General features: G+C 48.3%; 1 protein-coding gene across 2 annotated transcripts in view; it reads left to right on the top strand.

Annotated features, from left to right (window-relative positions):
• LOC138513808 (transmembrane protein 176B-like) overlaps positions 1-27,052 on the top strand; it is a 417,665-nt gene that overhangs the window by 284,938 nt on the left and 105,675 nt on the right. Inside the window, exon 1 of one of the 2 annotated variants that reach the window (XM_069628908.1) lies at positions 23,647-23,899. The exons of the other annotated variant lie outside the window; for it this stretch is intronic. Coding sequence (XP_069485009.1) covers positions 23,852-23,899 — 48 coding nt within the window. The 5' untranslated portion in view covers positions 23,647-23,851. Of the gene's footprint in view, positions 1-23,646; positions 23,900-27,052 lie in introns of those variants that run through there. 2 annotated transcript variants of the gene reach the window in all.

Genomic DNA, 27,052 nt, shown 5'->3' with positions numbered 1-27,052 from the left:
ACAGCAGCTGGTTGTTACAGAGGAGCCGTTACTATGACTTCCCCATTCAGCATGCATCACGTGGTCACAACCACCAATGCCCGATGAGAGCCTCGTTCTCAGCGAGGACTCAAAGGCCGCACTAACTCAGTGAGCATTGCTTCTGTTTAAAGTTTGCTCACTACTAATCCTGATTCTACGTCTGTTTATCCTGGGCATCTCTGACCTCTGTTTTGCCTAATTGGACTCCCTTTGCCTTACGGCTTGTATTCTGGAACTACTGTGCACCGACCTCCACCTGTCCATACGGCTCCCTACTACCTTACGAATTTGTGGGACTCCATGGTAAGGGGGGCTTACATTTTTCCGACACCTTGATTCGCAGGCCGCCGGGCATTATGAGCCCAGCGACAACCCGCAGGGTGCACCGGCAGGGTGATCGCTGGGCACGTAATGAGGTCCATTGTGATGTGCATCTATTTGAAATATGGGTACATGCGTGCAGTGATACGTTTCTAGTTCATTACTCATGATGCAGCATGGGTGTGATTGTCAATCATTGTCAATACTAGGTACTGTTTGAGGTGGGTGTATACACTGTAATGTGCAATTGGGGCTTACTGTACAGTTGTGTAGGAGATGGCGACATGTTCATTGGCATGGTGACAATTTCCTTTGCCCCTATGCAGGGTTGTTGACTGGGTGGTTTGGAGTCACTATTCCTTCAGTTTTTCTTGCACGCCTTACCATGTTGGCCTATGCCTTCTGACCCTCCTTTGCCCATTGCGTGAGCCCATACTATGTCGGTTTACATGGCATACATTGGTCATAACTACCATTCATTCCTGTGAGCCACATTCTGGTTTGCATTCATGTCACATGCATATGCGTATGTGTTCCTGTGACAGGCATGTGTATTGGCTACATGCTGTGGGGTTCACTGCTGGTGGTTAGTAGGATTGCATTCAATTGACTTGTCTGTGATGCAGGCGGTGGGGGATGTGCCCAGTCTTATTTCAGGGATTTATGCAAATGGTGTGATGCATTCTGGTACACGCAGTACTTTTGAGATGCCTCTCTGGCTTTCCAATGATTAGGATTGGGTGTGATCTGTCTTCCCATTTGATACATGCATTCCATGCCACCCAACCCAAGTATGCAATTTGTGTGTATTAGGTTGCATTAAGCACATGCTCTGGTGCCTGTGCATGTATGTCCCCCACTACACAGAGCTCATGCATTGGTCAGTCTACTCACCCAATAGCCAGGTGCGCTTTCCGCTGTACCGTGCCATGTACCCTGGCAGCGTGAAATTCCTCAGTACCATTGAGTCATGGGTAGATCCCGGAAATCGAGCACAACAATGGGTGATGAGATGTTCAGAATCACAGACCATCTGCACATTTAGGGAGTGGTATATTTTACGGTTTCAGAACACTACCTCAACGGTATGTCGGGCCACCAGCTCCACATGGGTGCAATCCAACGCACCAATGATGTTGGGCTTGCCTGCCCAGGCATGGAAGGCGACTTTGGTGGCATTCACCTGGGCAGAGGTTCAGGGTAGGGCAATGTGGTCTGCCACATGGCGTAGGAGTGCATCCAGGACATGTAACAGGACCCTTGAGAAACAGCCTGTGCAGCACACCCACGGTATGATGGTAGGTGGCGGTTGTCAGGATTTTGCAATACCAACACTATCTTCAGCAAGAGGGAGATTGCAGTCTGTATGTTTATCAAGCTCGCTATGTCGTCATATATCAGGGCGACAGTAGAGGTTATGGTCTCCCTATCAAGCCAGTATAGGGTGTGCATTTGGCTTGGGGTCAGGTTCCATGGCGTGGACCTGATACAGGGTAATGGTGGCTGCCTGCGGGGTGCTTCTGCTGGCTATTGATGTTCTGGAAAGCCAACTGGTTCCTCATTCGCCTCCTGCACCTCTGCTGCCTCTCTGCTGTTTCATCCTCAATTCCTCCTTGCTGGTTCCCCAGCACAATTGATGCTACAGCGACTGACAACATGGTTGGGTTGGGGAGTTTTTTTTTTTTGTGTGAGTGTGGTCCTTTTGTACATTCCCAGTGGTCAATGGTGTGCTACTGGGCTGATTTAGGGCACCTGGGGCCTGTTCCTGCACACCTGGCACTGTTGAACGCCTGGTCTGCTGTGCTGGTAGTACAGGCGCGGTCTTCACAGTGCCAACACCATTTTTATAGCAGTGTTCCTGTGTATCTGGTACTCGGAATGTTCCTGTATTACCGCTGTGCCGGTGCTTCAGGCGCACCTGGTGGCACATTCCACTGTTTACATTCATGGTGCTGCCGTATGCCGTAGCACCATGGCTATGGGTTTGCGGTAACAGTGTTTCCACCATCACGACTTGTGATGTGCCAGTCTGGGAAACGGTGCTGCTATGGTGCTATCAGCACTGCTCTTTCCATACCGGCATGCTTGGAATGAGACCCAATGTGTCTCCTGTCCCAGGACACACCAAAGTCAGACCTTACAGGACCAGCCATTCAGGTAAGTACAGGTGAGTTTCTAAAAATGATGCTAGAGAATGCATGCATTAAAAATGAATAGCCTATGCTCGACATATTACAAATACATTTCTTTACAATTACATTAAAAAAGCAATAACAGGTTTTAAACTACTAACATGTGTCTGTGTCGTTGTTGTCTAACCTTTACTCATGGTAGCATAATTATTCACTTTTGGCAGAAATAATATGCCTCTAGGACCATGCCATCGATCAACTAAGTTGCTCCTGATTTATAATGAGTTGCATAAGGAAGTATTTGCAAGTAAATCTGAACAAGAACAACGCTTGTTTCATCCTTGGTCAAACCACCTGAATTAGCACAGAGAACAGCAAAATAGGTTAATGCCCTAGAGAAGACAAAGTCCATAAGGCAGTACAGAAGTCGTGGGCAAAGACACTAGAGCAGTTCAGCAGTTCTGCGTAGTTCTGAGGATTCTGGGTCTTGGTGCCATCTTCGCTTGATCTCTCCTTCTTATCCATGCATTTTCCAGCAGTCCTCAGCGGTGAGAAGTATAATGTATTGTCATTATTAAATTATGGGTGATCTGACTGTATGCACCGCAACAAATACCAAATACGATCTTAGGAGCCGTTCAAAAGGCATTCCTTTAGTAAGGCTTCAGAGTTGAACGCTTCGGCCGGAATGGTCGCTTGCTGTAGAGTTAACAGAAGCTTACCCTCTACTGTTAGTTACAGAATTGGATATGTCCACTGTATTGACTCTTGCAATGGAAATACCACTGCCAGCTTCCCCGCTACTGATTTCATACACACATGAAGCTGAACTTCTTTGCCTAACATTGGCGTGAAGTCCAAAAGTCGGGACTTAGAGATGGTGGGTGTTATTGGGCAGAAAGGTGTCTCTAAATCAATAGCGTCTTATTTTACGACTTTACAACAACAAAATACTAGCAGCAACATTCATATTTTAGACTCTCAACAACCGTCTTCCTCAGGAATAATGATCGACTCAAATCCAAAGAGCGGGGTCCCTTTTCAACATTCAGAAATAGTTATGGATGAGGAGATTATGGCCTTAGAAGAAAAAGAAGAAGGGTTGGGAAGTAATAATATTTTCAGAAGCACCTGACTCAGATTTGGATTTGTCTATGACTTCCTACTCGTCTATTCCTGCTTCGGTCCATAATCAAAGACTTGCCACTATTATTGATAAAGTGAATCAATCAGTAACTGGAACCACAGACACTATCCTGTTAGAACTGAATCAGGTGTTAAGTACCCTACTGACATTATTTGAGAACTTACATTGTGAGGCTCAAACAAATGTGGTTCTACCTGAATTAATATGGGGTAAAGTGAAAACAATAGGCAAAGTTAATTCAGGGAAAAGTCAAGACCTTAGTGATATTTTGGGGTCTGAGGTTGAGAGAGTTGTTTTAACCCCCGAAGCAATGACCAATACGAACGGTACACTTCACTCTGGTAGAGATAATTTAATTCTAGTGAAGCCGAATGAAGAAATGGGGAGGGTTACAACTCCGGTGCGTTTCCCGCCGCCTGGAAAAAATAAATGCAAACAGTTGAGAAAATCTAAGAATGAAAAATAAGTTAAGATAACTAATGCTACCACTAAGTCTTTTTTTCAAATCTCTCACTCTCCCTATTCGAAAAGAGCAAGCTCCAAAATCAGGGGTACGGGGGTTATTACCTTGTTGCAAGATGGTAAATGGCAATGTAAGCAGATATCATCTTTGTTGCTGAAGCAGAGTTGCCTGGAAGTCAAATCAATGATTGCCCAAAAGGCTACTTTTAAGGACTCAGCGGCACAAACAACATGTTTTGAGAAGAAACAAATTCAATGTGACATAATCCCTGCCTTTGTGACCATAGGTCAACCAGATAAGAGCACTAGGGGGTTGTCGGAGCGTGCTCCTTTGGGGATTACGAGGCAGGGTCTGGGCGATTTGTCTCTTAATAGCCCCCACACCTCCAACAAATTTCAAGAGTTAGGGAGGGGCAAAATGAGATGCTATTTTCCAGAAGAGATAGTGGGGATAGAAAAACCAAAACACTTGGAAAAACTACGGATACATAATTATAATACAGCATCAGTACCCCGCAATTGTCTGGGCACTGCTTACGGTCACACTGGATAATGAGGGGAAGAGAAACAAAATCCTTCCATTGGTTGTTCTGAGGGGTCCCAAAGATCCACAACAGAACGGTCAAGACGAAAACAGCTTTCATGAATCAGCCTCCTATGGGCCCCCTATCGGCATGAAGTAAAGCAAAAAAAAACAGAGTAATTCTATAAAGAATTATGAGAGGGTTAATAAATTGAATTGATCTCTTGTGGAACAAGGAATGTTGTGTTGAGAGTGGAATTCCCTGTCCGTGAAATAACAGAGGTTGTGATGGTCCCCATAATCTCTGATGTAGTGGTTGCGCTTATTTTGAATGAAATTTCATTGAGGCGCCAGTTGGGATTTGCCTTTTTGTTAGACGAATCCTGCGGGGAGCGGAGACCCATGGGAAACTTGGTGAGCCATAGAGATATGCAGGGCAGGGCCTAAAACCTTCGGTTGGGAGGGAAGATAAGGGATATTACAATGCCAACGAACAGGGAGGACGTGAACATTCAGAAACAAGGAGAGGAGTGATTGGGCAGGAGTGGCGGGGGTGGCAAATGGCTTCGATCCACCGAGGGATTGGTAAAGATTTACATAATTTGGCAATTGTATCTTGGAAAAGCTGTGGCAATGTCTACCTCTTCACTAACTCATTGTTAGGAGCATTTTTACAGCAATACCCCATTATGTGTATTCAAGAAACATGGCTAATGGAGGCTCTGGTTGTTGATGGCGATATGACTGTTAGAAAATCAATCCTATACTCTGGCCTGGTGGACAGATGTATAGAAGGCCAACCTATATTTTGACAGGGACAACTCTGGGGAGCTGTAGCCAAACCAGTTCAAGGTAGCAATGATGAGGGTCTAAGCTAAGTCTCAAGAGGTGGTGAGCTTGTAAAGGGTCCACATTGAGTACACACAATGGGAATCACAAATTACACTTAGACAGTATGTATAAAAATACAGTTATTTATGTATGGCCAAATACCACTATGAGCAATGACTACTAGCAGGTAGAAATATCATACAGTACTAAAATAGATTATATATATATCTATACAGTCACTGGTTGAGGGCATAATACAAATAAACCCCTGTAAAAGAAAGCACAGATTAGATTATGGACCAATGGTCCCCAGAGAGTTAACCCTAACTTCAAAAGTCCTTCCCTAAGTTGTCTGGGGCCTTATGCCCAAAAGTTCAGGAAAGTTCAAACACAGGAAAAAATAAAAAGGTATGGTCTCTGGGGTCCAGTGAACAGTTCCAAGGCTTAGAGGACATTGTATTCTAACTAATGGAAGTGTCCCCAACTTTCAGAATGCGTGCTCCAGCGAGCTATGTTAAAACCAAAGTATAGTAAAAGTTTTGTAAAAGTTAGGAAAACTTTTAAAGGTAGTTTAGGGGCAGGTAAGAACCACTGTAACATACCCCCATACGTTCTTCCCAGGACTTGGCAGGTCACTGGAGGAAGGCTCGCGGTTGCTTTTCCCACTGTCAACTGCACTCCTTGATTCGCAGGGGTTGCAGGTTCGAGCGATCTCCGATTGGTGATGTTCGTTGGTGCAAGGACTGTCGGGTGAAGAATGCAGCAAAACTCGATGCAGGACCCCTCTCAGGACTGGACTCGGGTTGGGTAAGCTGTTTTGGACAGTGGTCACCGCAGCACGGCGACGCAAAGGGCCACACGTGTCACTGTCAGACTTTCCCTCCTATCTTTGCTCCCCTTAAAGCTAGGACTCTAAACTTTTGCAGAGGTAAGGCTTGTAGGACAAGCTGAGGATCCCCCAAATTCCAGGTCGCAACTCAGAACGTTGACATTGCAGCACAGTAGCCCAAACCCAGAGCTAATCAGCCACAGGACGGTCCCCGGACACTAACAAAGGCTCTTCTTCACAGGGTGCAGAGCAGACATCAGGAATGGATGTTCCCTCCACTCCAAGGGTCGCAGCACCCTTGCAGGACTGCTGAAGATCACGAGCAAGACAGGGCTCCACCAGGACAGCAGCAGAAGTTGGTTGCTAGGCCTCCTTGAGTCTGGCCTACGGTCTCTTCACGGGTCTCACAGCTGGACAGGAGTCTTGGCTCCTTCAGGTTACTCGACGATCTCTGAAGAATGAGTGTAGGGGTCCTCTTCTTATCCTAAAAGCCAGGTAAGAGCTATAACTCTGACTAGCCAATAGCAGGACTAGCCACACACACACACCCCAGCTATAGTCCAATCAGGACCACTAGCGGGAACACTCATGCATACCACTCAGACACACTGAAACCAGTTTGTGGATTGGGACCAGACAGTCCCAGCCCATATCCTGCCAGCAAACACACATAGCCCTCCAGTAGTCCGCCAAATGTTTCGCTTTCCTGGGCATTGGAGGTCCAGATAAGGATTTTCCTGACCTCACAGGCCAGGAAGAAGGCTAAGGAACAATATGGCCAAAGGACAAGCGAAAAAACATGTGGCACAGCCATGTTTGGACACTAGCCACAGTTAGTACCCGCATGCGGTAAACGCGATAAGGCTAAAATGAAAAGCACAAAAAATCATAAAAAGTCACTGCTGCCACCAGCTTGTCCACTTAGCACACGTAGAGTAACCAAAAAACGCTTTGAGTATTAGTCTAGGGCAAAATAAAAAGTGTACCCTATTGTACTACACTGTAAGATGCATTGTACAATGATAGAAGTTACCACAACTGATATCAAGTTACTAAGAGACTAAGGGAAACAAAATTTTCCAGTACTGACAGCCTGAAGGACATGTCAGTTACCCCATAACAGATGAGCAAAAGACTGTGTTGTGAAGCTTAAGGCTTCACTCCACTGTAAAATATACAGGTCATGATCAAAATAAAAGCAAAATGTTTGGGGGGGCCATAAAAATGGAAGGAAAGGTACAGTAAAGAGAAATCTTTCCTAACAATGATCATGTTTTTGGCCGAAGAAAAGGGGGACAAGGGTAGATCTTTTGGTGGGTTAATCACATTGATAAACGATGGTTTGGGATTTCAGGTTGAACAGTTAAGCTAGGGGTCCAAATGTATGTTGGCTGTCCAAATAGCAATAACTATTAACAGAAGAAAAAAGGAGGATTTTGGTGCTGAACATATATTGACACATCTTAGGCCGATTCATGGAATTAATGTGCGCTGAAATTTTCAGCGCAAGCGTGCGAAAGCGTGCAAATCGCAGTGCCAGTGCGAAAATCGCAGCGAAACCCGCGCACAGCGATTCATGGAAGTCCGTGTGCGTGTAAATCCGAGGATGTGCGCCAAAATTCTGCGTGGCGCACGCTGGCGCCCACGTCTCCAAACAGCGTGTGCTACGCGCACAGCAAAATCGCACATAGCGCGGCGCACACAACAAAAGTAGGAGGAACAGAGGGTGTGACACGCGGAATGGGGAAAAACGCGTGAAAATGTGGGCGTCATGGGGGAAGTACAGGAGGCAAATGCGCGGAACGCCCACACGCACGTTTAAAACACGTATTCATGGATTCGAACGGGGCTAACGCGTGCGCCAAAAAAGACGCGCTAATCCAAAAACACGTACGCCAGCAGGAAGCAGGCTTATGTGGACCCGCGCAGCATAAAAGTGCGTGCAAACAACAAACAAGCTCAGATGCCAGGATGAATATACCGTTCCTAGCAGCAGTGGTCGTGGGATACCGTAGGAGGAGGAGGAGGATAGTCAGGCCCAGAATTTTCACACCCAGAACCAGCCTTTTTGGGATGCCTGTTGACCAGGTGTATGGGAGGTACAGGTTTCCACCTCACATAATACTCGACCTGGTGAGTGAGTGGGAGGATGACCTCACATCACCCACCCTGTGCTCCCAAGCACTCAGCCCCCTGGAGAAGGTCCTCAATGTACTGCACGTCTTGGCCGCTGGATCATTTCAGCGGACAAGTGCTATAGTGGGGGGGGGGTGTCACAGGCCACGCAGTCACGCTGCCTACACCAGGTCTTGGCCATCATCACTGCACGCCCATCAGTCCGCAGGCACATATACCTGCCCAGAACACCTGCAGAAAGGCAGGCTGCCGTCCAGGATTTCTACGGGGTGGCACAATTCCCCAAAGTCTTAGGTGCCATTGATTGCACCCATGTGGCTCTACGTCCCCCCCAGGGGATCAGAGCACATCTATAGAAACTGCAAGCACTGGCATTCCATCAACGTCCAGGTAGTATGTGATGCCAAGGGAATCATCACCTCAGTATATGCCAACTATCCAGGGTCCAGCCACGACAGTTTTATTTACAGAATGTCAACCCTAAACCGGGACCTAGAAGCTGGGCGGCATGGCGATACATGGCTGCTCGTGAGTATAAATGCCACAGCACATGCATGCATGTCAGATACTGAGTAATGTCACAACCCCACTAATGATACCCATCACCACCTCCCCAGGGGAAGTGCCTACCCTCTGAGCACCCACATGATGACGCCAATTCGGAACCCCACCACGCCACCCGAGATAAGATACAACACAGCCCACATTGCAACCCGGGGAATAGTGGAGCGCACATTCGGAGTGCTCAAGTCAAGCATTCGCTCCCTTGACCGTTCTGGCGTGCAGCTGTTATACGCTCCCCCAGTAGTGTGCAGGATCATAGTGGCAGCATGTGTCCTGCACAACGTTGCAACATGCCAGGGACTGCCCGTGGACATGGTGGTGCCCCTACATCCTCAATCACATGCACGGCCACTGCGCATGGGAGGGGAAAGGGCACGGGGTGAGGCAGCTGCTGGTGGCTAATTACTTCACCTCAAATCACACCCCTGTGGAGTGCACACAGCCCTGGCACATACCATCTGAGAATCAATGATGATGACATAAGGGACAGTCAACTGTCATAACCATACCAGCCTGAGATTGGTCACCTGGGAGTGTTACATTGTGTGCATCCCTACCTACACAAACACCACCAATGCTGTGTCATCAAAAGACACACTTCTATGCTGCTAAATTCATTACCCCCTTGCAAAATACAACATGACAACAGTGCCATGTCACCCAACCCCTCCCCAGCACCGCCACCCAACACACCCTGGCATGTCATGCTATGTGAGAGCAAACAAAGCAATCCCGAAAACATGACACAAGTGTCACAAAGTACAGTGAACTTGTAGAACTAACAACACACATGACCAAATACTTACCAACAATACAATGCAGCTACACAACCTCAAACATAGCATAAACATGACAGTACTAAGTTAAAGTAGTGGTAGTCTTACAACCTGATTATGCCAGCACATCGACCACTTCCAACTCTACAGTGCTGCTGCCACGCAAATGTGTAAGTGCACTGCTTACAACATGCTTACAACATGAACTCCATCTCCAAAGTAGACAGCCTTGTGAAGACATGAGGAATGAACCTGCAAATTAGGAGGAAGACATGGATGCACAAGCACATATCAATACACCATGCAGTGTACAATACAACAACAATATCCACTAGGAATGTATACACATTATTGACTACAGACTGCCCACACAGCTCATGGGAGTCCAACGTCACTGTGTAAGTCACTGTCACTTGGGCATACCCTTTGCAAGCCCATGGAAACGGGAAGTAGGAGGGGTGTGTGTCTCACGAACCCAAGCATCTAACCCAAACTCAGGACAAGCCTGCATGTGCCCAGCCGGAATACAGTGGATGCCCATGGGAGCCACACAAGGCAACACACTGTAAAAAAAAAAAAAATCAAAAATCATAAAATGGCCATGTAGGGGGCGGGGGGGGAACCCAGGAGGTCCGAGGACAGTGTGCGCACCAACAGCCACCTGTGTGGATGTTGGGGAAAAAAACACCTCCATGGGCTCTTGGCCTGCACGGCTATGCCAATGTGGGAGAACTGCTACTGTCTGTCGCTCTCATCACCCTGTGCTGCTGCCACAGGAGGTGGTGGTGCTATGGGAGGCAGCCCACACAAAGCCCTAGTATGGTTCTCCATGGCAGCAAGCATGCGTGTGTGGAAGGTCTCGTTCTGGAGGATTATAGTGCGGAGATCCCCATGCACCACCTGACGTGATGCCCTGCATCTCAGCTGAGAGCGAACGTGTGAGTCGCTCCAGCTGCTGTTCTGTCCTCAAGTTAGTGGAAGCCTCAAGGTCAACAAGAGTCTCCCTGAGGTGATGGAGTTCTACCCTCAGGGCTTCCCTGTGGCCCTGGGACTCTATTGATATCGATTGGTGTAGAGTCTCCAGTGCCGCCCGTCTGTCCATGTTGGACGCCAACATGTCCTCCCTGTGTGATTGGCAAATGGAGTCTGTTGCCTGCTGTAGTTGCTCCATCTGCCTTTCAGGGGGGACAATGGAAGTGACCACCCTCTCCATTGCTTGAGCCATCATCTCAACTGATTCTGCCTGTTGGGTTGCCATACCATACATGGATTGTTCCCATGCGGTATTGCCTGGTGGCGTACGGCCACCGTGTCGGCGGGCACCACACCTGTTTGGGGCAAGGCGATCTGCGCCTTGCTGTGCCGGCACTGCCTGAGGCTGCAGGAGTGCATTCCCCCTCTGATCTGCTGGCCCAGGAACAGGATCAGATGTTGTGGAGTGTGACCCTGCATCCGTTACCTGCGACGGCACATAGATCTCATCATCCGAATCAGCACCTGAATAGAGGTCTGGGGAGGTGCACCCAGAGACACCCCTGGACAGAATGGTCTGCAGCAAGATTGGGTTCTCACCCACCACCACACCACGTCCCCCACTGGTGCCCGGTCGTGCCTGAGATCCCTCCTGGGTCTGCATCATCTCCTCAACCTCAACAGCATCAAGTGCGTCATCCCCTGCAAAAACATGAAAGACAAAAAATGGAAACAGGCATTAGCACCATAGCACCCAAATAGGCCTGACAAGCTACAGAACCAGTACATGATTTACACATGTCCCACATGACTATAACCCTCCCATGCCTGCACTGTCACTGAGTTGGAAGGGGAGGCAAAAGGCAGACACTGACACCAAGATGGAAGAGCAACACATTTTCTGCATGCTGGGTAGCACTGCCATCACACATTGGCCTGTGAGTGGCATGTCCAATACACATACATGACACATGCCATCACACAGATGGCATGTACCATAGCCATGGTACATTCCACAAGTACATCCATATGTCAGTGAATGAATACTGTCAGCCATCCATGTGAGATGGACATGATGAGATGTGTGACAAAATAGGCATGTTCCACACACTGCAACACATCTAGTGTACAAAAATACAGTGATTGCAGGCCGATGTACACATCAATGGTTGTGCACTTCAACATGACAGGAAACAGCTATCATGTTCCATATTCAAACAGGCCCCAAAAATGTATGTGATCAGGCCAATACTCAATCAGCCTGAATGGCCAAATCACTCACCTGACAAGGTAACACATGTGGGCCAATGTGGGGTTCATCAATGACAGAAGCATGTCACAAATGTGACAATAGGGCTGAGGAATGTGTAGCAAAAATGGGAGAATTGAAACAATCAGCCTGAACGAACACTGAAAAATACAAACAATGTTGTTGCAAGATGCCACTTCAAGGGCAACTGCCGTAATGTTGCGCTAAATTACTACTGTGGGCAGAAGGGATACTGTCACACCCAAATCCAAGGCCGCTGAATGTTTTGGATGAAGCACATGGGTGACCCATACCACTCAGGCACATACACCCTCACCTGGCACTCAATCAGAACCCGTCACCCAAACAACATACACATGCATTACACACACATGCATGGGCACTCATCAGACAATGCATCATAATCAGGTATTCCTCCCACACCTTGGATCTGTTCCTCTGTGACGAAGGCCCCAGCAACAGACTCATGTTCAGTGAGTTTGTTGTCCTCTTGTGGAGACCCACCGCCAGTCACCAGAGTAGCGGCATGATTTGAGGCCAGCTTGTTCTTTGCTCTGCGTTTCAGGTCATTCCACCGCTTGTAGCAATCATCAGCTGTGCGCCTCATAAATCCAAGGGCACTTATGCGGTCCTCGATTGTCTGCCAGTGTGCTCTACGTTGACCAGGTGTGGTCTTGCACCCTGCAGTCACCACCATTTTGCGGCTATGTGCTGACACATAGGCCACAAATGCATCAAGTTTCGGATCATTAAAGCTAGGCTTCCTTGAGGTACTGGAGTGTGTAGCCGTGTCTGGGGTCTCAGCCTGTCGTGCCAGAGCACCCTTCTTCCTCTTCTTTAAAGGTGGAGCAGAGCCAGAGTGGCTTACGCCGCTCTGGTCGGTAGGGGCAGAATCACCAGTGGACTGGGTAGTAGGAGTGTGGGAATGCACAATGACCATAGGTCTTGATGCAGGCATTGGTTGCAGGGTAATGTTGGCAGGGAGAACATCAGTTTGATGGACCTGGACTGGCACTGTCCTGGCTGGGAGAGTCAGAGCTGGGGCGGATGGAGCTGCAGCTGCCCCTGCAGCCTCCCCACCCTGCATACTTGGGGTAGCAGATGACATAGCTGCCCCAGATCCATGTTGCTTGGTGACAACAACTTGCACCGCCACACGTGGCCTAGACTTGCTGACCTGGAAGTCAGCCGGGGAGTCATCCTGTGCCAGGTCAGGTGCCACAATGGGCTGGTCCAACAGGGGCTGAGCTGGGATGGTGTCAGCCACATTTCCCTCAACCATGGGGGAGGGGCATGGGTGTCCCTGATTGTTCCTCCACACATGGGGGTATAGGGGCACCCTGCAAATCCTGGCCACGTCCCCTACCGCGCCCACCACGCCCACCTTTTGAAGGTCGGCCACCTTTGCCCCCCTTACCGCTTGGTCGCCTCCCAACCATGGCACTGATGTTGTTGTGCGTTTGGGAGTTGCAGTAAACTATTGTCCTGGGCAATTGGGGGTCAAAGGGGTAGGATACTAGATGGAATTCATACTCTAGTGCTCTAACAAGGCTGTCTGTGATCCCTGGGGGAAGATGACGGGTCAGGCAACGCACAGGCAGCCCAAAATCAAAAATTAACGTGCACGCAACCCCTCGTAGACCACATGCGTGAAAAGATGAACCTGCACTATGCTGTGGCACCCAAAAACACAAAACTAAGCGTACGTGTAATACACGCAGCCTACAATAGCCTCTGAAGGGGAACGCGACACACGCGGCAAGCACAGTTGCTAAGTACGTGCGGAACTCACCATCTGCCTGGAAAAAGAACGTGAAAAATACGCGCGTGTATGCGCGATGGCAACACCGCTGCCAAAAGAAGAATTGTATGCTGTCTGAGGAGACAGGACAAAAGAAGAAGTGAACTCTGTTTGAGGAAACAGGCCCAACAAAAATTCAGAAAAGAGCTGTCAGAGGTAACAGGGAGTACGAACTAGAAACGCTGTGAAGTAATCGCGTGTGAACCGACAAGAAGTACAGATTTCACCCACTCGCTCTCCACGAAAAGCACGTACAAGGATATGGCGTCCTACACGTAGCTTTTAAACCGGCCCACACGTACCCGTCAGATACACGTGTACGCGGGCGCTTTCCTCCAATTACACGCAATGACACTCGGACGTGCAGTTTTTCCACGTGTGCTCTGTCATCACGTGCTATGAGGGAAACGCCCGCGCGCATAATGTAACTTACGCGCTTACGCGCTAAGGGCCTTTGGTCCAATGAAATCGTGTGCGTGTGCTGACGCGCTTACGCGCTAAGGCCCTTTCCTCGAATTACACGCTGACGTGCAATTTTTACATGTGCCAAATGACTCCGTATCAAGCTGGCCACGTGAAAACACACGGAAGACCATGCTCCTGCCCAGAAGGCCGAATTACTTCCCCCCAGAGCCCCGAGCACGCTCCCACCTGCTATCTGCTGCTGCCTGACTGCCTGCTGCCCACGTGCCCTGCCATTTTCTGCCTGCACGTCAGCCAGGGGTGTAGTTGCTGTGACCACCCCTGCTGGAACCGAAGACTCCCGACTGGGATTCCATCGCTCCACAGCCGAGCCCCAGGACTCAGTTGCCCACCCACTCCTGCCTCTGGGGTTGCCATGTCCAGCACAACACCATCTGGCAGCACTGGCAATCCCCAGCCAGAGAGGCAGAGGGCCACCAGCTTCACTGCCACCGAAGTTGGTGTCCTGGTGGAGCAAGTCCTGGGGCAGTATGATGCCCTCTTTGGAAATTCACGCGCCGACAATGAAGGAAGGAGCAGGATCTGGATGGACATCGTGACTGCCATCAACGGGGAGGGGGTGGCAGTCCACGACTTACATCATGTCAAGAAGCGCTGGGAGAACTTCAGGTCCAGGACCCTCAACAAGGCCCGGCGCCTCGCTAAGGCAGCGGATGCCAAGGGGCGCCGGGGCCAGCTGTCGAACCATCAAATGAGGGTCCTGGAACGCATATGCCCAGCGCTCTACGTCCAGATCCTTGAGAGGTAGACCCGCCTGGAGTCGAGCGCTAAGTGTACATGCATGTTGATAGTACGCTGTGCGTGTCGTGGTGTGCCAGTAGTGTGCAGGTTGCACATGTGTTTATGTAGGGCCATGTAGGGATGTGTATGAACATGGGCGTTAGGCTGCCAGATGTGAGTCCTCTCAGTTGTGAGACACATTGATGGTGTATGTGTTGGTAAGCATGCTGGGCAAATGCAGGTGTGGGAGCACACATGTTTGAATTTCTGTGTATGTACATTGGCATGGTTGTGGCATGGATGGTGGTTCATAATGCATGTATCTGCACTGTGTACATGTGCATGTATGTGTATCTGACAAGTGTGCAGCTGTGATGCAATATGGATGCACGTGACACTGATATGTAGAAGGATGAATGGCAGATGTGACATGTATGGCGATCTCATCACTGCAACAGTTGGAGAAGATGTAGACATGCATGTAAGTGTGGTGGCGTGTGTGCATGTCTAGTGCACTCCTTGTGTTTCATGTGATGTCAGTCTCACCTTTGGCTGTTCATGCTGTTGTATGTGTATGGATGGGATTGTCCCAGAGCACCTGCCAGCAGGCCCCCACTCATGTCCCCTTGCACCCCCACCCCCTGCAGTGCAGGGCACCTGCCAGCAGGCCTCCACTCATGTCCCCATGCACCCCCACCCCCCAGCAGTGCAGGGCACCTGCCAGCAGGCCCCCACTCATGTCCCCCTGCACCCCCACCCCCCAGCAATGCAGGGCACCTGCCAGCAGGCCCCCACTCATGTCCCACTCATGTCCCCCTACACCCCCACCCCCCAGCAGGCCCCCACTCATGTCCCACTCATGTCCCCCTGCCCCTAGGTCATGACGATCCTCAATCATGGCCCTTATGGCCAGCCTCCCCAGCCCAAAGACCCAACCAAGTATTGCATCCACCCACATAGAAAAGGCAATTACATGATACAACCCCAATGGCAAGTATGTAAATGAACACATGTCCGTCACACACACACAATGGGTGCAAGTGAATGTGAAAACCCATATCATGACATGCATGAAACCAATGAGATAATACCACACATCGAAGTATGAAGAAAAAAATGTACTAAACACAACATGAATGTAATCTAAATCCAACACACAACAATGGGAATAATAAAAGAAAAGCTGCATGCCCGTAAAAGAATAAAAAACAAGAAATCATAATCCAAAGAAATCCAAAAGAAATGGTGTTCAAAGTCACAGTCCAACAAAGCAAATCCAAGGAAAGAAAGAAAGTGAAAACCATTGCTCCATGGTGAAAATAAAAAAAAAGAGAACAATCCAATGGTGAACTATGTACAGATGAACAATCCAGGCTCCAGGAGCCCAACTGATGAAATGAAACCTATCAAAAATACTACCTAATAAAAAACTATATACAAAAACGTGGTGCATTGTCCAAGCGCAACCAAAATAAAGAAAAAACGAAAGGAAACCTAACACTATCTAAATATATACAATGGTGGCGGGCAAGTCCAGCGGCTCACTCTGTGGTGTCCCGGGCCAGGGCATCATCGAACTCCATGTCTATTTGCTGGAGGCAGGCCTCTGTCCTGGCCCGAGGTCTCGCAGGGAGGCACTCATGGTCTGTACCAACACCCGGCGAGTTGCCTCGAGGCACTCTGCCCGCCTCAAAGCCCGACGCATGGAGAACTCCACCCTGACCATGGTGAGCCGTGCCTCTTCCGCCTGCCGCCGCTCCGCACCTATCTGCTGGCCCATCCGGTGCCACACGCAAAACATTCCCATTCCTGGGTCCTCCTGCCTTCTGGCCGATGCCTGCCCCTCCGATATTGATGGCCCCGAGCCATCATTGCTCCCACCTAGAGCCTGCTCCTGCTGTTCATGTGCCGTGTCTGATGGTGCCTGCACATCCTCCATCAGCTGGTCTCCAGTTGTGGTGTCCACCCCTGCTGGGCCGCGGACTCCCGACTGTGGCAGGGATGTGAGCTCCACCAAGCTGGCTGTGTTGGTCGGGCCAGGTCCACAGGGGGCCCTGGTGGAATCTAGGCCGGAAGACGGTGTGGAGAACGACTGGCGCATAGTCTCCACAGAGGAGGAGAGGTCCGCCAGAGTGTGCGACACATGTAGGAACCCACCAACCAGGACGGAGCCCATACGTTCGTGGGACCCCTCGTCCACAGGTAGTGGAGAGGCAGATGACATGGCACTCTCCCCTACCTGCGGACGGGCCTGGGACCGGGCCTCCCTGCTGGTGCATGGTGGTGCAGTCACAGGGTCAGGGACAGCGACATGCACAGGCCCCTCCGCGGTGACCTGTGCTGTCTCCTGACCCTGGCCCTGGACTGCACCACTTGCACCAGTGGTACTACCCCCACCAGGCCCCATGTGCGGCTCAGTAGCATGCTCCTCCACCTCTGTGGAGACCACCAACCTGGATGTCTCCACACCGTCTTCCGCCATTGGAAGCCCCTGTGGGGGCTCACCCGGCCCTTCTGCCACAGCCGTTGTGGCAGACGCAGCACCAGCCCCCTCGCTCCCGGGTGATGGTAATTCCTGGGAGGGTGGCTGGGCCTTGCGTCGCCGTCCAGTGGAGGCACCCCCGCCGCTTGGCTCCACAGCGCCGTCTCCGCCCTCTTCTTCACTTGACGCTGCGTAGAGGGAGACATAGAACACAAGCATCAGGGTACAGTACAAAATACCCTAGACAAGAAGCAATAACACATGAGTGGCACTGTCAAATGTCACTTCCATCCTGTCATTCCACAAAACATGGGTGAATGGACACAACACACATGCAGAAACAGTCCTGGCGCCTGCAATCAACATCAACATCCATGTAGAAGGGCCCCTGTAAACCAAGATGTTGCCTTCAAACTCACATGCATCCATGGCGTTTCAAAGTCACACACACACACACTTCTCAGGCACACACACACACATGTGCACCATACATGTACATGACATCAGCACCCATTCCTCACCTCCCCTTCATGTCCAGGAACAGAGACAGCCATGCTTTCATGTGTGCATTCTGCATAGAGCTCCCCATGTTGCATTAAAACACACGCACCAACCATGTGGTTCACACATAACTGGTCTCACATGCATGACCATAATGTCCCTGCACACACACATCCATACATGGCCTATGTCACACATACAGGCAAGCATCAGACTACCAGCACACTGCAACATGCCCTGTCTCACACAGCAATGCTTGGCCACTTACCGCTCAACTCCAGATGTTACTCATGCGTGCCCGGGCCCCTCGGCGAGGAGCCGGGCCTTGTGGAGGGTCCTGGACCTGAAGTCCTCCCAGCGCTTCTTGACGTGCTTCATTTCGCGGGTTGCCACCCCCTCCGCGTTAATGGCAACCACTACGTCGTCCCAGATCCTCTCCCGTCCTTCCTTGTTGGCGCGTAATGTTCCGAAGAGAGCATCATAATGCCCCAGGACATGCTCCACCAGGACACCAACTTTGGTGGCAGTGAAGCTGGTGGCTCTCTGCCTCTCTGGCTGGGGGTTGCCAGTGGTGCCAGATGGAGATGTGCCCGACATGGCAACCCCAGAGGCAGGAGTGGGTGGGCAACTGGGTGCTGGGGCTGGGCTGTGGAGCGATGGTATCCCAGTCGGGAGTCTTCTGTTCCAGCAGGGGTGGACACAGCAACTGGACCCCTGCAGATGGCTGATGTGCAGACACCAAATAGCACGGCACGTGGGCAGCAGACAGTCAGGCAGCAGAAGATGGCAGGTGGGAGCGTGCTCGGGGCTCTGGGGGGCAGGAAAATGGCCTTCAGGGCAGGAGCGTGGTCTTCCGTGTGTGTATGCGTGGCCAGCTTGATACGGAGTGATTTGGCACATGAAAAAATTGCATGTCAGCGTGTAATTCGAGGAACGGCCCTTAGCGCGTAAGCGGGTCAGCACATGTACGCGATTTCATTGGACCAAAGGCCCTTAGCGCGTAAGCGTGTATGTGACGTATCGCGCACGGGCGTTGCCCTTTCGCGTGTAAAACTTCACGCGAACCCCAGGAATACACGTACCCCACTTGCACAGGCCCCTTTTGCATGTAAAACTTCACGCGAACCCCAGGAATACACGTACCCCACTCGCACAGGCCCTTTCGCGTGTGAAACTTCCCGCGCACCCTCGTAATACACGTACCCTGCTGAAATCGCGTATGAGACTTCCCGCGAACCCCAGTTATACACGTACCCCACTTGCACAGGCCCTTTCGCGTGTGAAACTTCCCGCGAACCCCGTAATACACGTACCCTGCTCCAATTGCGTGTGAAACTTCCCGCGAACCCCAGTAATACACGTAGCCCGCTCGCACAGGGCCTATCGCGTGTGAAACTTCCCGCAAACCCCAGTTATACACATACCCCACTCACACAGGCCCTTTCACGTGTGAAACTTCCCACGCACCCCCGAAATACACATACCCGGATCCAATCGCATGTGAGACTTCCCGCGAACCCCCGTAATACACGTACCCTGCTCCAATCGCGTCTGAGACTTCCTGCGAACCCCTGTAATACACGTACCCTACTCCAATCGCGTGTGAAACTTCACACGAACCCCAGTTATACACGTACCCCACTCGCACAGGCCCTTTCGCGTGTGAAACTTCCCGCGAACCCTGTAATACATGTACCCTGCTCCAATCGCGTGTGAAACTTCACACGAACCCCAGTTATACACGTACCCCACTCGCACAGGCCCTTTCGCGTGTGAAACTTCACGCGAACCCCAGTAATACACGTTCCCCGCTTGGCGTTTGCTGTTTGGCAGCCCTGTAAACTCGTCCAGGGTTAGCGCACCCCTTTGTGCTGGATTGGGAATTTTGATGGCTTTTCCTTGCGCGAGGGCGTTCTTGGGGGCGTAACTGACACTGCTGCAGGGTCGCTGCGCCACTCTGCGCCACGGCTGATTTTGGAGGCTGAAATCCATGAATACGCTGTGCGCGGAAATCGATTTTAGCGCACGCGGCTGGCGCAGACATTCGCACGCGCACACTGTGCGCCAGTCACGTGCGCCACTTGTGCGCGAAATTCTATGAATTACCCGAAGGTGGTATTGAGTGCAATGACCGAATTTATAGCCAACTGGTCCTCTACTTGGATAGACGGCTTAATAGTTGTAGTTGGGGACCTGAATTTATTCTGTTTTATTAACTCTGGTAGCTGTGTACAGGTGGTTCAAAAGCCCTCTTTATTAAAAAGGAAACACAGTATAAGTTGGCTTGAGAGTTTGGAATACCTTGGCTTACTTCAGTTAAATGGCTGTACATCAGGTGATCTGCTGAGTCAAACCACTTGGGAAAGGGGGAATAAACAATCCATTCTGGATTACTTATTTGTTGATGACACCCTTTCTCTTATGTGCTCCCACTTTGAGGTATACTTGTGTAAATTTAGCGATCATCGTTATGTTTGTATTGGATTTTGATATCCCTAAATAGGGAGAATTGTCAGATATTACAATTACTGTTAACCAAGATGCGAACAGGCTAATATGTAATCACCATAAAGCGTCTTTGATATATAAGAGGGTGGCCTGGTACTGACAACTACTTCCATGGACTGGAAAAAGGATTGTTTTAACTTGAATAGTTTCGACTCTTTCTTGGGGGAATTATTAGTCCAGGCAGAGTCAAAATTCAATTCAGGTCCTGTTAAACATAGTAATACATTTGAACCCAATGTCGGGGTGAAAAAAATTGACATGATAAACAACATCAAGGCCTTTAAACTTAAATAGCATGATGTTCTCCCGACTTTTGGGAAGGAAATTAAGCTTGTCAAACAAATTTATCATAACTGAATCTGGTTATATAAACAACAACTATTACAAAATGATGCTGAGTTAATGATGAATTTCTTGTGTTAAACAGATATTATATCCTTTTGGCATTTTATAAATAACACAGGGAGAAATCAATGGATTATAATAAAAATAAAATGTATTGTGATATAATCATTAGGATTTTACACAACATTTCACTCATAATATACAAAATCCAATGATTACAAATCATACAAATACATTTAAAATGCAGTTACAGTTAAAGTTAAAATCAAATTAATCCAATTGTGGAACAACAGTGGGTCATTTTCTATGAAGCAAAATTTGGACAGAAAACTGTATCAGAGGATTTGTATCCGACAATGTAGGATAGCATGGGAGATGGCTGGAATTTACCAATGGAGTTCTAAGAAGTGTTTGATATCATAAAGGCCATTAGTAAATATAGAGCCCTGGGGCCTAATAGGTTGGCTAATATTCTATTTAAAGATGATCCTGTGATATGGGCTACTATTTTAACCATGCATTTTCAGCAAATTATTGGTGCCAATTCTTTTCCTGCAAACTACCTATGTAATTCCTATATTTAAGAGAGGTGATCAGAAGGGTCCCCTAAATTACAGAGCAATTTCTATTCTGGATGCAGATAGCAAGGTCCTTGAGACCTTGTTACTAAAACATTTGGAGGCCTGGCCACTACAAGTGGGCAGAATTCAAAAATGGCAGACGGCTTCAAGAAGAAGCTCAGTACGAACTTAAATGGATTTCTGCTGACATATGTCCAAAACATAGTCCTCACAGGTAATATTAGTGCTGTGTATGTGGCAAGCATTGATCTAATTGCAGCCTTTGATACAGTGAATAGAAATTTGTTATGGCAGAAGCTTGCTAAGTGGGATATCCCAGGAGGGCTTTTAAACCTTCTAATTGTACTACATGATAAATCAGACATAAGGGTTGGACTAAACATGAAGGGTGATGTATCAAGCCCCATCCCAACTTTTGCAGCAGTTAGACAAGGAGGGATTTTAGCACCCTGTCCCCTGTCTTTTTAATTTGTATGGGAAGTTTTCAATATTGCCATCTCTGAAATTTTACCAAGGGAAAATAATACCCAAAATGCTTTATGGAATAGAAATATATGACTTTTCACTCACGAATATGCTTCCAGTTTTGGAAGCCTTAATTTGGAGGAAAATACTTAATGCCCCAACTTCACTCCTGGGGACAGTTATTAGATAGGAACTTGGTATCCAATCACTTAGATCTAGGGGACTATCAAACTATTTAAATGTATTCCGTAAAATTGCAGAGGACGAATCACGTTTTGGGGATACATTAAAGACAATTAATGTTTTTTTAAAAGGGGCTATTTTAAATTGTCCTTTTAGATTTGAAAAATAATGTGATGACATCTTGAATGATATAGGCTCAAATAGTGAGGAATTACAATTGAGACCACGACAAGCTAAAAAAACGCCTTAAAATTTGGGATTGGATTAACAGTATGAAAAGGTCCATGGCTATCTTTTACTCACCCATCTAAGGCTGGAGCACAAGAAATTGGGAGCTCTAGCACCTTATATAGCCAAATATCCCAGTCGATCCGCCAGAAAAGTGTTTCTGAGGTTCCGTTGGAACCTCATTCAGACTAAAGAAATTATTTTTAGATATAGAGTGGTTGATGAAACAGAGAGGGAATGTAGATACTGTAAGGACAGGAACGTGGTTGAAACTATTAAATATATATATTGGTTGATTGTCCCTCATTGTGTTACCAGCGCAATAACTATTTCTGTCATTTTTTTACTCCAGAGGTTTTACGGAGGGAAATTATTTCTGGAGGGGCGCTCAACATCGGATTTGATAGCAGTGGTGGGTTTCTTTAGGTCAGTGATGTTGAACTGAGATTTCTGTGGAACCTATAGTTGGGAATTATTACCTTAACTTAATTTCGCTTTTAGTAAGTATTCTTTTTGACCATGTCCATGTCCAGGAAATTCTTGCTAATTAGTTGAATTATTAATACGTTTTTTATAATAATATATTAATAATAATAATAATAATTTAGCATTTATATAGTGCTACAAACCCTCAGGTATCTGAGCGCTTCTTATTATTACCCGTAGTGTGTGGTGCTCATTTATCGACCTGGGAAGGATGAAAGGCTGAGTTTGGCATATCGTTTTTATATGTTTGAGAATTAGTTTTAGAGATTGTGATGTACATTTTGGCATGAATAAGAATTTTACTGGAAATAGTATGAAATGAGTTGTGAGTTTCTTATGTCAATGTATTGTGATAAATGATGATGTAATAAATATTTTTCTATTTTTTATTTTTCTTAAGTGATGAATTGTACTTTATGAATTGTGAGGTAACAATAGTTTTTTCTTACTATTCGACTGTGATGCATAGTTAATGTGTGCAATAGTGATATGAATATGTTGGATTGTTAAAGGTAGCATGGCAGGTAAATAACAAATAAAAAATAAAATAAATTAATAGTTCCCCCAAAAAATTTAAAAAAAAATAAAGCAGTACAGAGGTTTAGAAAAAAACAAACCAAAATGATCACCACTGAAGAGAATGTAACATTTATATATACTACGCATTTACTTTGTCAATACTTGTCATATCGACACAGTTTCTCGTATTTGTATATTATTGGTTTATCTCCCCAGATGATCATTTCTATCTCCCACCTCGATCATTTCTATCTCCCGCCACCTCCAACCTGAGGACAGTGCTAGGTTTGTTTCCCTCCTGTGTCTGTTCTGGCTCCTCCTCCTCTGGAGATGCCACTGTAGCTGCTCCCGTCCCTGGCCACTGATACGTTGCTTGTGGCTATGATATCGGCCTCTGTCCTCCATAGTATCGTGTGGGAAAGGAGGTGTCTATCGCTGCTGCTCCTCCTCCTCCTCTGCACGTAGCGTCTCTCCCTCCGCCCCTCAGGTCGGGAGGAGGAGTCTTCAAGGGAGGTCTTCTGCAGGTCGACTGAGAGTGGTAATCTACCCTGCTTTTGTTGTAGGCATGGATTCTGAGGGAACTCCCCAGGTACCGGCTCCCGCTCCGGATCAGGTGCGTGCAGCTGAGGACCGCCGGGATTCTGGTGATGTAGTAGAGCGCGACATCAAACAATGTGTTCTAAATGCAGCTGCGCCTCGGGGAAGGTTGCGCCCCCTTCTATTTCACGCTCTTAGTCGGTTTATTTCCCCCCGTTTAGTTTTCCCTCCTATAGTCGCGACAGCGGGGCTTCTCTCCTCTCCGTATTTGGGTGTCTGGACTGTTATACCTGGCCTTGGAGTAACCAGATCACTCTATAACTCTGTCCGCGTCATGTGTATTCACTTAACCCAATAAACGCAACATGGGAGTTTGTGTTCCGTTGCCTTCCGGATGCTAGTGACTTGTATAAAGTTCACTGCAGGCCTTTTGGAGGTGTTGTCCTGCCGCTATGTAGAAACCGGTTCACTCTGGCCTTGCGGGTGCGCTATTCTCCCTTCTCTTTTACGGTGGGCCTGGCCTGCCTGATAGTTTGGTGCTGTCGGTGCTTTTAATGCGAGATGGCGTCTTTTGGGCTGTTTCGGGTGCTCTGTTTGGCTCACCTAGCGTCTGACCAGACTCCGAGAGGACGACACCTGAGTCCCCACCCCTGTTACGCCCAAACCGATTGTTCGCCTCGCTCGCGGGAAGTTAATTATTAGTTTTTAGTTCTGTATTTTCTGACGGTTTGCATGAGTAGGCGGGCCGTTGTGTACACTGCATTTGGCCGACTGCCTTGAATTTGCGGGAATAGGATGTAAGCCATGCCAGCTGACATCCACGCCGCTGGAAAGTCCCGTTTTTGCATCCAACGAGGAAAGGTCGGAGATGCAATCACTTTGAAACACCATGTACGTGTATACGCGCCTTTACAAATGCACAATACATAAATGACCCCCACCCCATTCTTCATTGCGGAGAACGAGGACCACAGGAAGCAACAGCATTGGGCATGCGGTATAGCCTGAAAGAATTCATTTCACGAGAAAAAAAAAACAGAATTGTCAAAGTCAACAGTTGGGCTTTTTGGGAAGGCATGACTTTTTTTTTCCGAGTCATTGATGTGGTACTACCAGGCCATAAAATCGCAACAGCTGGAAAGTTGGTTATTTACTTGGGCATAAGATTGCCGAATACCGCAAATCAAAACGGTTTGCTTTGTCATTGTGTGTTTTTGGCAGGATTTCATTGCATGGAAGTAAGCCATTCACTCTCAGCAAACTACTTGGAAAAATACTGGCAGGCTAAAAAGTTCCATGCTCGGAAAGATCCGAGAAGGGGCGGGAGGGCCACTTAGTGGGTGGAAATGGCTGAAGGGATTAGAATCGCAATAGGCTGTCAATGGGGTTGTAAATAGCCAAACACCCGCACGCTGTGTGCCGCCCTGTGTCGTCTCCCTCCTACCTGTACTCCGATGCGATAGTTTCGTCTTGACACCTAATAGCCCAAACTAAAAGTGGGCTATTTAAGTGTTTGCTCAGCACCATAAGCACCCCCAGACCTACCAAGGCAGTCCCCGTAATAAAACCGCTTTTTGTCACTCGTAAACTATTTTCATCGTAATTCTTGCTTCTAAACGCCAATGATATATGCAGAGCTTTTCTTGCTATGCGTGAGGTTTTTTTTTCTGCTTTCGTGTTTTTTCAATTGAATTCTGGATCTTGTAGTTTTTCGAAGTGTAAACGGTGCGGTGGGGAGGGGGCAAAAATCTACATGTCCATGAATTCCAAGGGAAAAAAAGCCCTGTATGGCCTTCGGCCACATTAGCAAGGGAGACCGTTAAAGTTCTTAATGTACCGATGAATGTTTCCTGGCTCCGCATCATGAGTAGTATGTCCCAACAGCTGAGTGCTTTACACAGGAACAGAACTCCAGGGTCATTTTACAGATATATATACAGTACTTGCTGGTACTTGCTGCAGAGCCCCAGAGGACGAGGCGTAGTCTCGCTTGGGAGCGACAACGGGCCCATTGAAGATGGGAGTATGCATCAGTGTTTAGAAGGGCTGTTTTTTCTTTAATTGTGTATTTCAGCTGTCTGTTGGTGTACCTTAGTCGGTTTCCTCCTAATGAAGGCGCCCTTCAGGTGTTTACCATTGGCTTTGCTTCTTGTCAGTAGGTGTTCGCTGATGTCATAGCCAGATGTTTATTTTGTTTTCTGGCATTTTGGTATATCGCAGTGAGATGACTTATGTAATTAAGAACTTGGTTAACTTAATAAGCAAGTCACAAGGTCGGACTAGATTAAAATATCAACCAGCTGTGATATCACGACTACAGGATGATCATATAAGCATCCAATTGTCATGTCGCATCTGGAGCGTCTTAATATAATGGCCAGTGGTGATGTCACTGCCGATCATTCCTCTCCGCTAACTATCGACTGATCTCCATCACTCTTCATGGGCAAACGCCTGGAAAAGCTGGCGATCTCGAAGCTTAATCTGCGTACTGAATCTTTTGGTTGTCTCCACGACCACCAGTCTCGCTTCAGAGTTGCCAGAAGCATGGAAACTGCTCTCCTGAACACCCATGAAGACTTGGTCTCTAACCTTCCTTCTGTCCTCATTCTCCTGGATCGATCCTTTGCTTTTGACACGGGTCAACCACGCAAACCTGCTTAATCGCCTCAGCGACAACCTGTGCATCACTGGTCAGGCCCAGGTCTTGTTGACCTCCGTTCTCACTGACCGATCCTCCCAGGTCCAACTTGGGTTTTCTCTTTTCTATCTGTCGACTTGTGGGGTTCCCCAGGGGTCTAATCTTTCTCCCTGGCTTTTCAACCACTACCTAGCACTTCTTGCCCACCGCATTGCTACATTCTGCACTGACTTTGAGTGTTATACGATGACACCCAGCTCTCTTTCAGGCTCCCATCAGCCACCTCTGCTCCTTCTTTCACGCCAGACTGTCTGGCCGCAATTCAGGAATGGTGTGCCGCTAATGCCAGTAAGACTGAGATCCTCCGCATTGAGACACCTACCCCACCTTTCCTCTCACTGGCTGCCCACCCTGGGCCCTCTCCTTGCTCCTTCCTGTGAGGCTAAGAATCTTGGTGTTGTCTTCGACTCCACCCTCTCCTCTCCTCACATCTCTAAGAAGTCACACTATCAGCTGCACCGCCTCAGAGGTATTCTGCCTTTTCACACTTTCCCCCAGAAGCTCACTGTCTCCAGAGCCCTGGTCCTC

Source organism: Ambystoma mexicanum, chromosome 12 (genome assembly GCF_040938575.1).
Source record: "Ambystoma mexicanum isolate Mex_15411 chromosome 12, UKY_AmexF1_1, whole genome shotgun sequence".
In the NCBI taxonomy this organism is placed as follows: Eukaryota; Metazoa; Chordata; class Amphibia; order Caudata; family Ambystomatidae; genus Ambystoma; species Ambystoma mexicanum.
The sequence above is the reverse complement of the archived record's forward strand: the minus strand, read 5'-3'. Positions and strand labels throughout refer to the sequence as shown.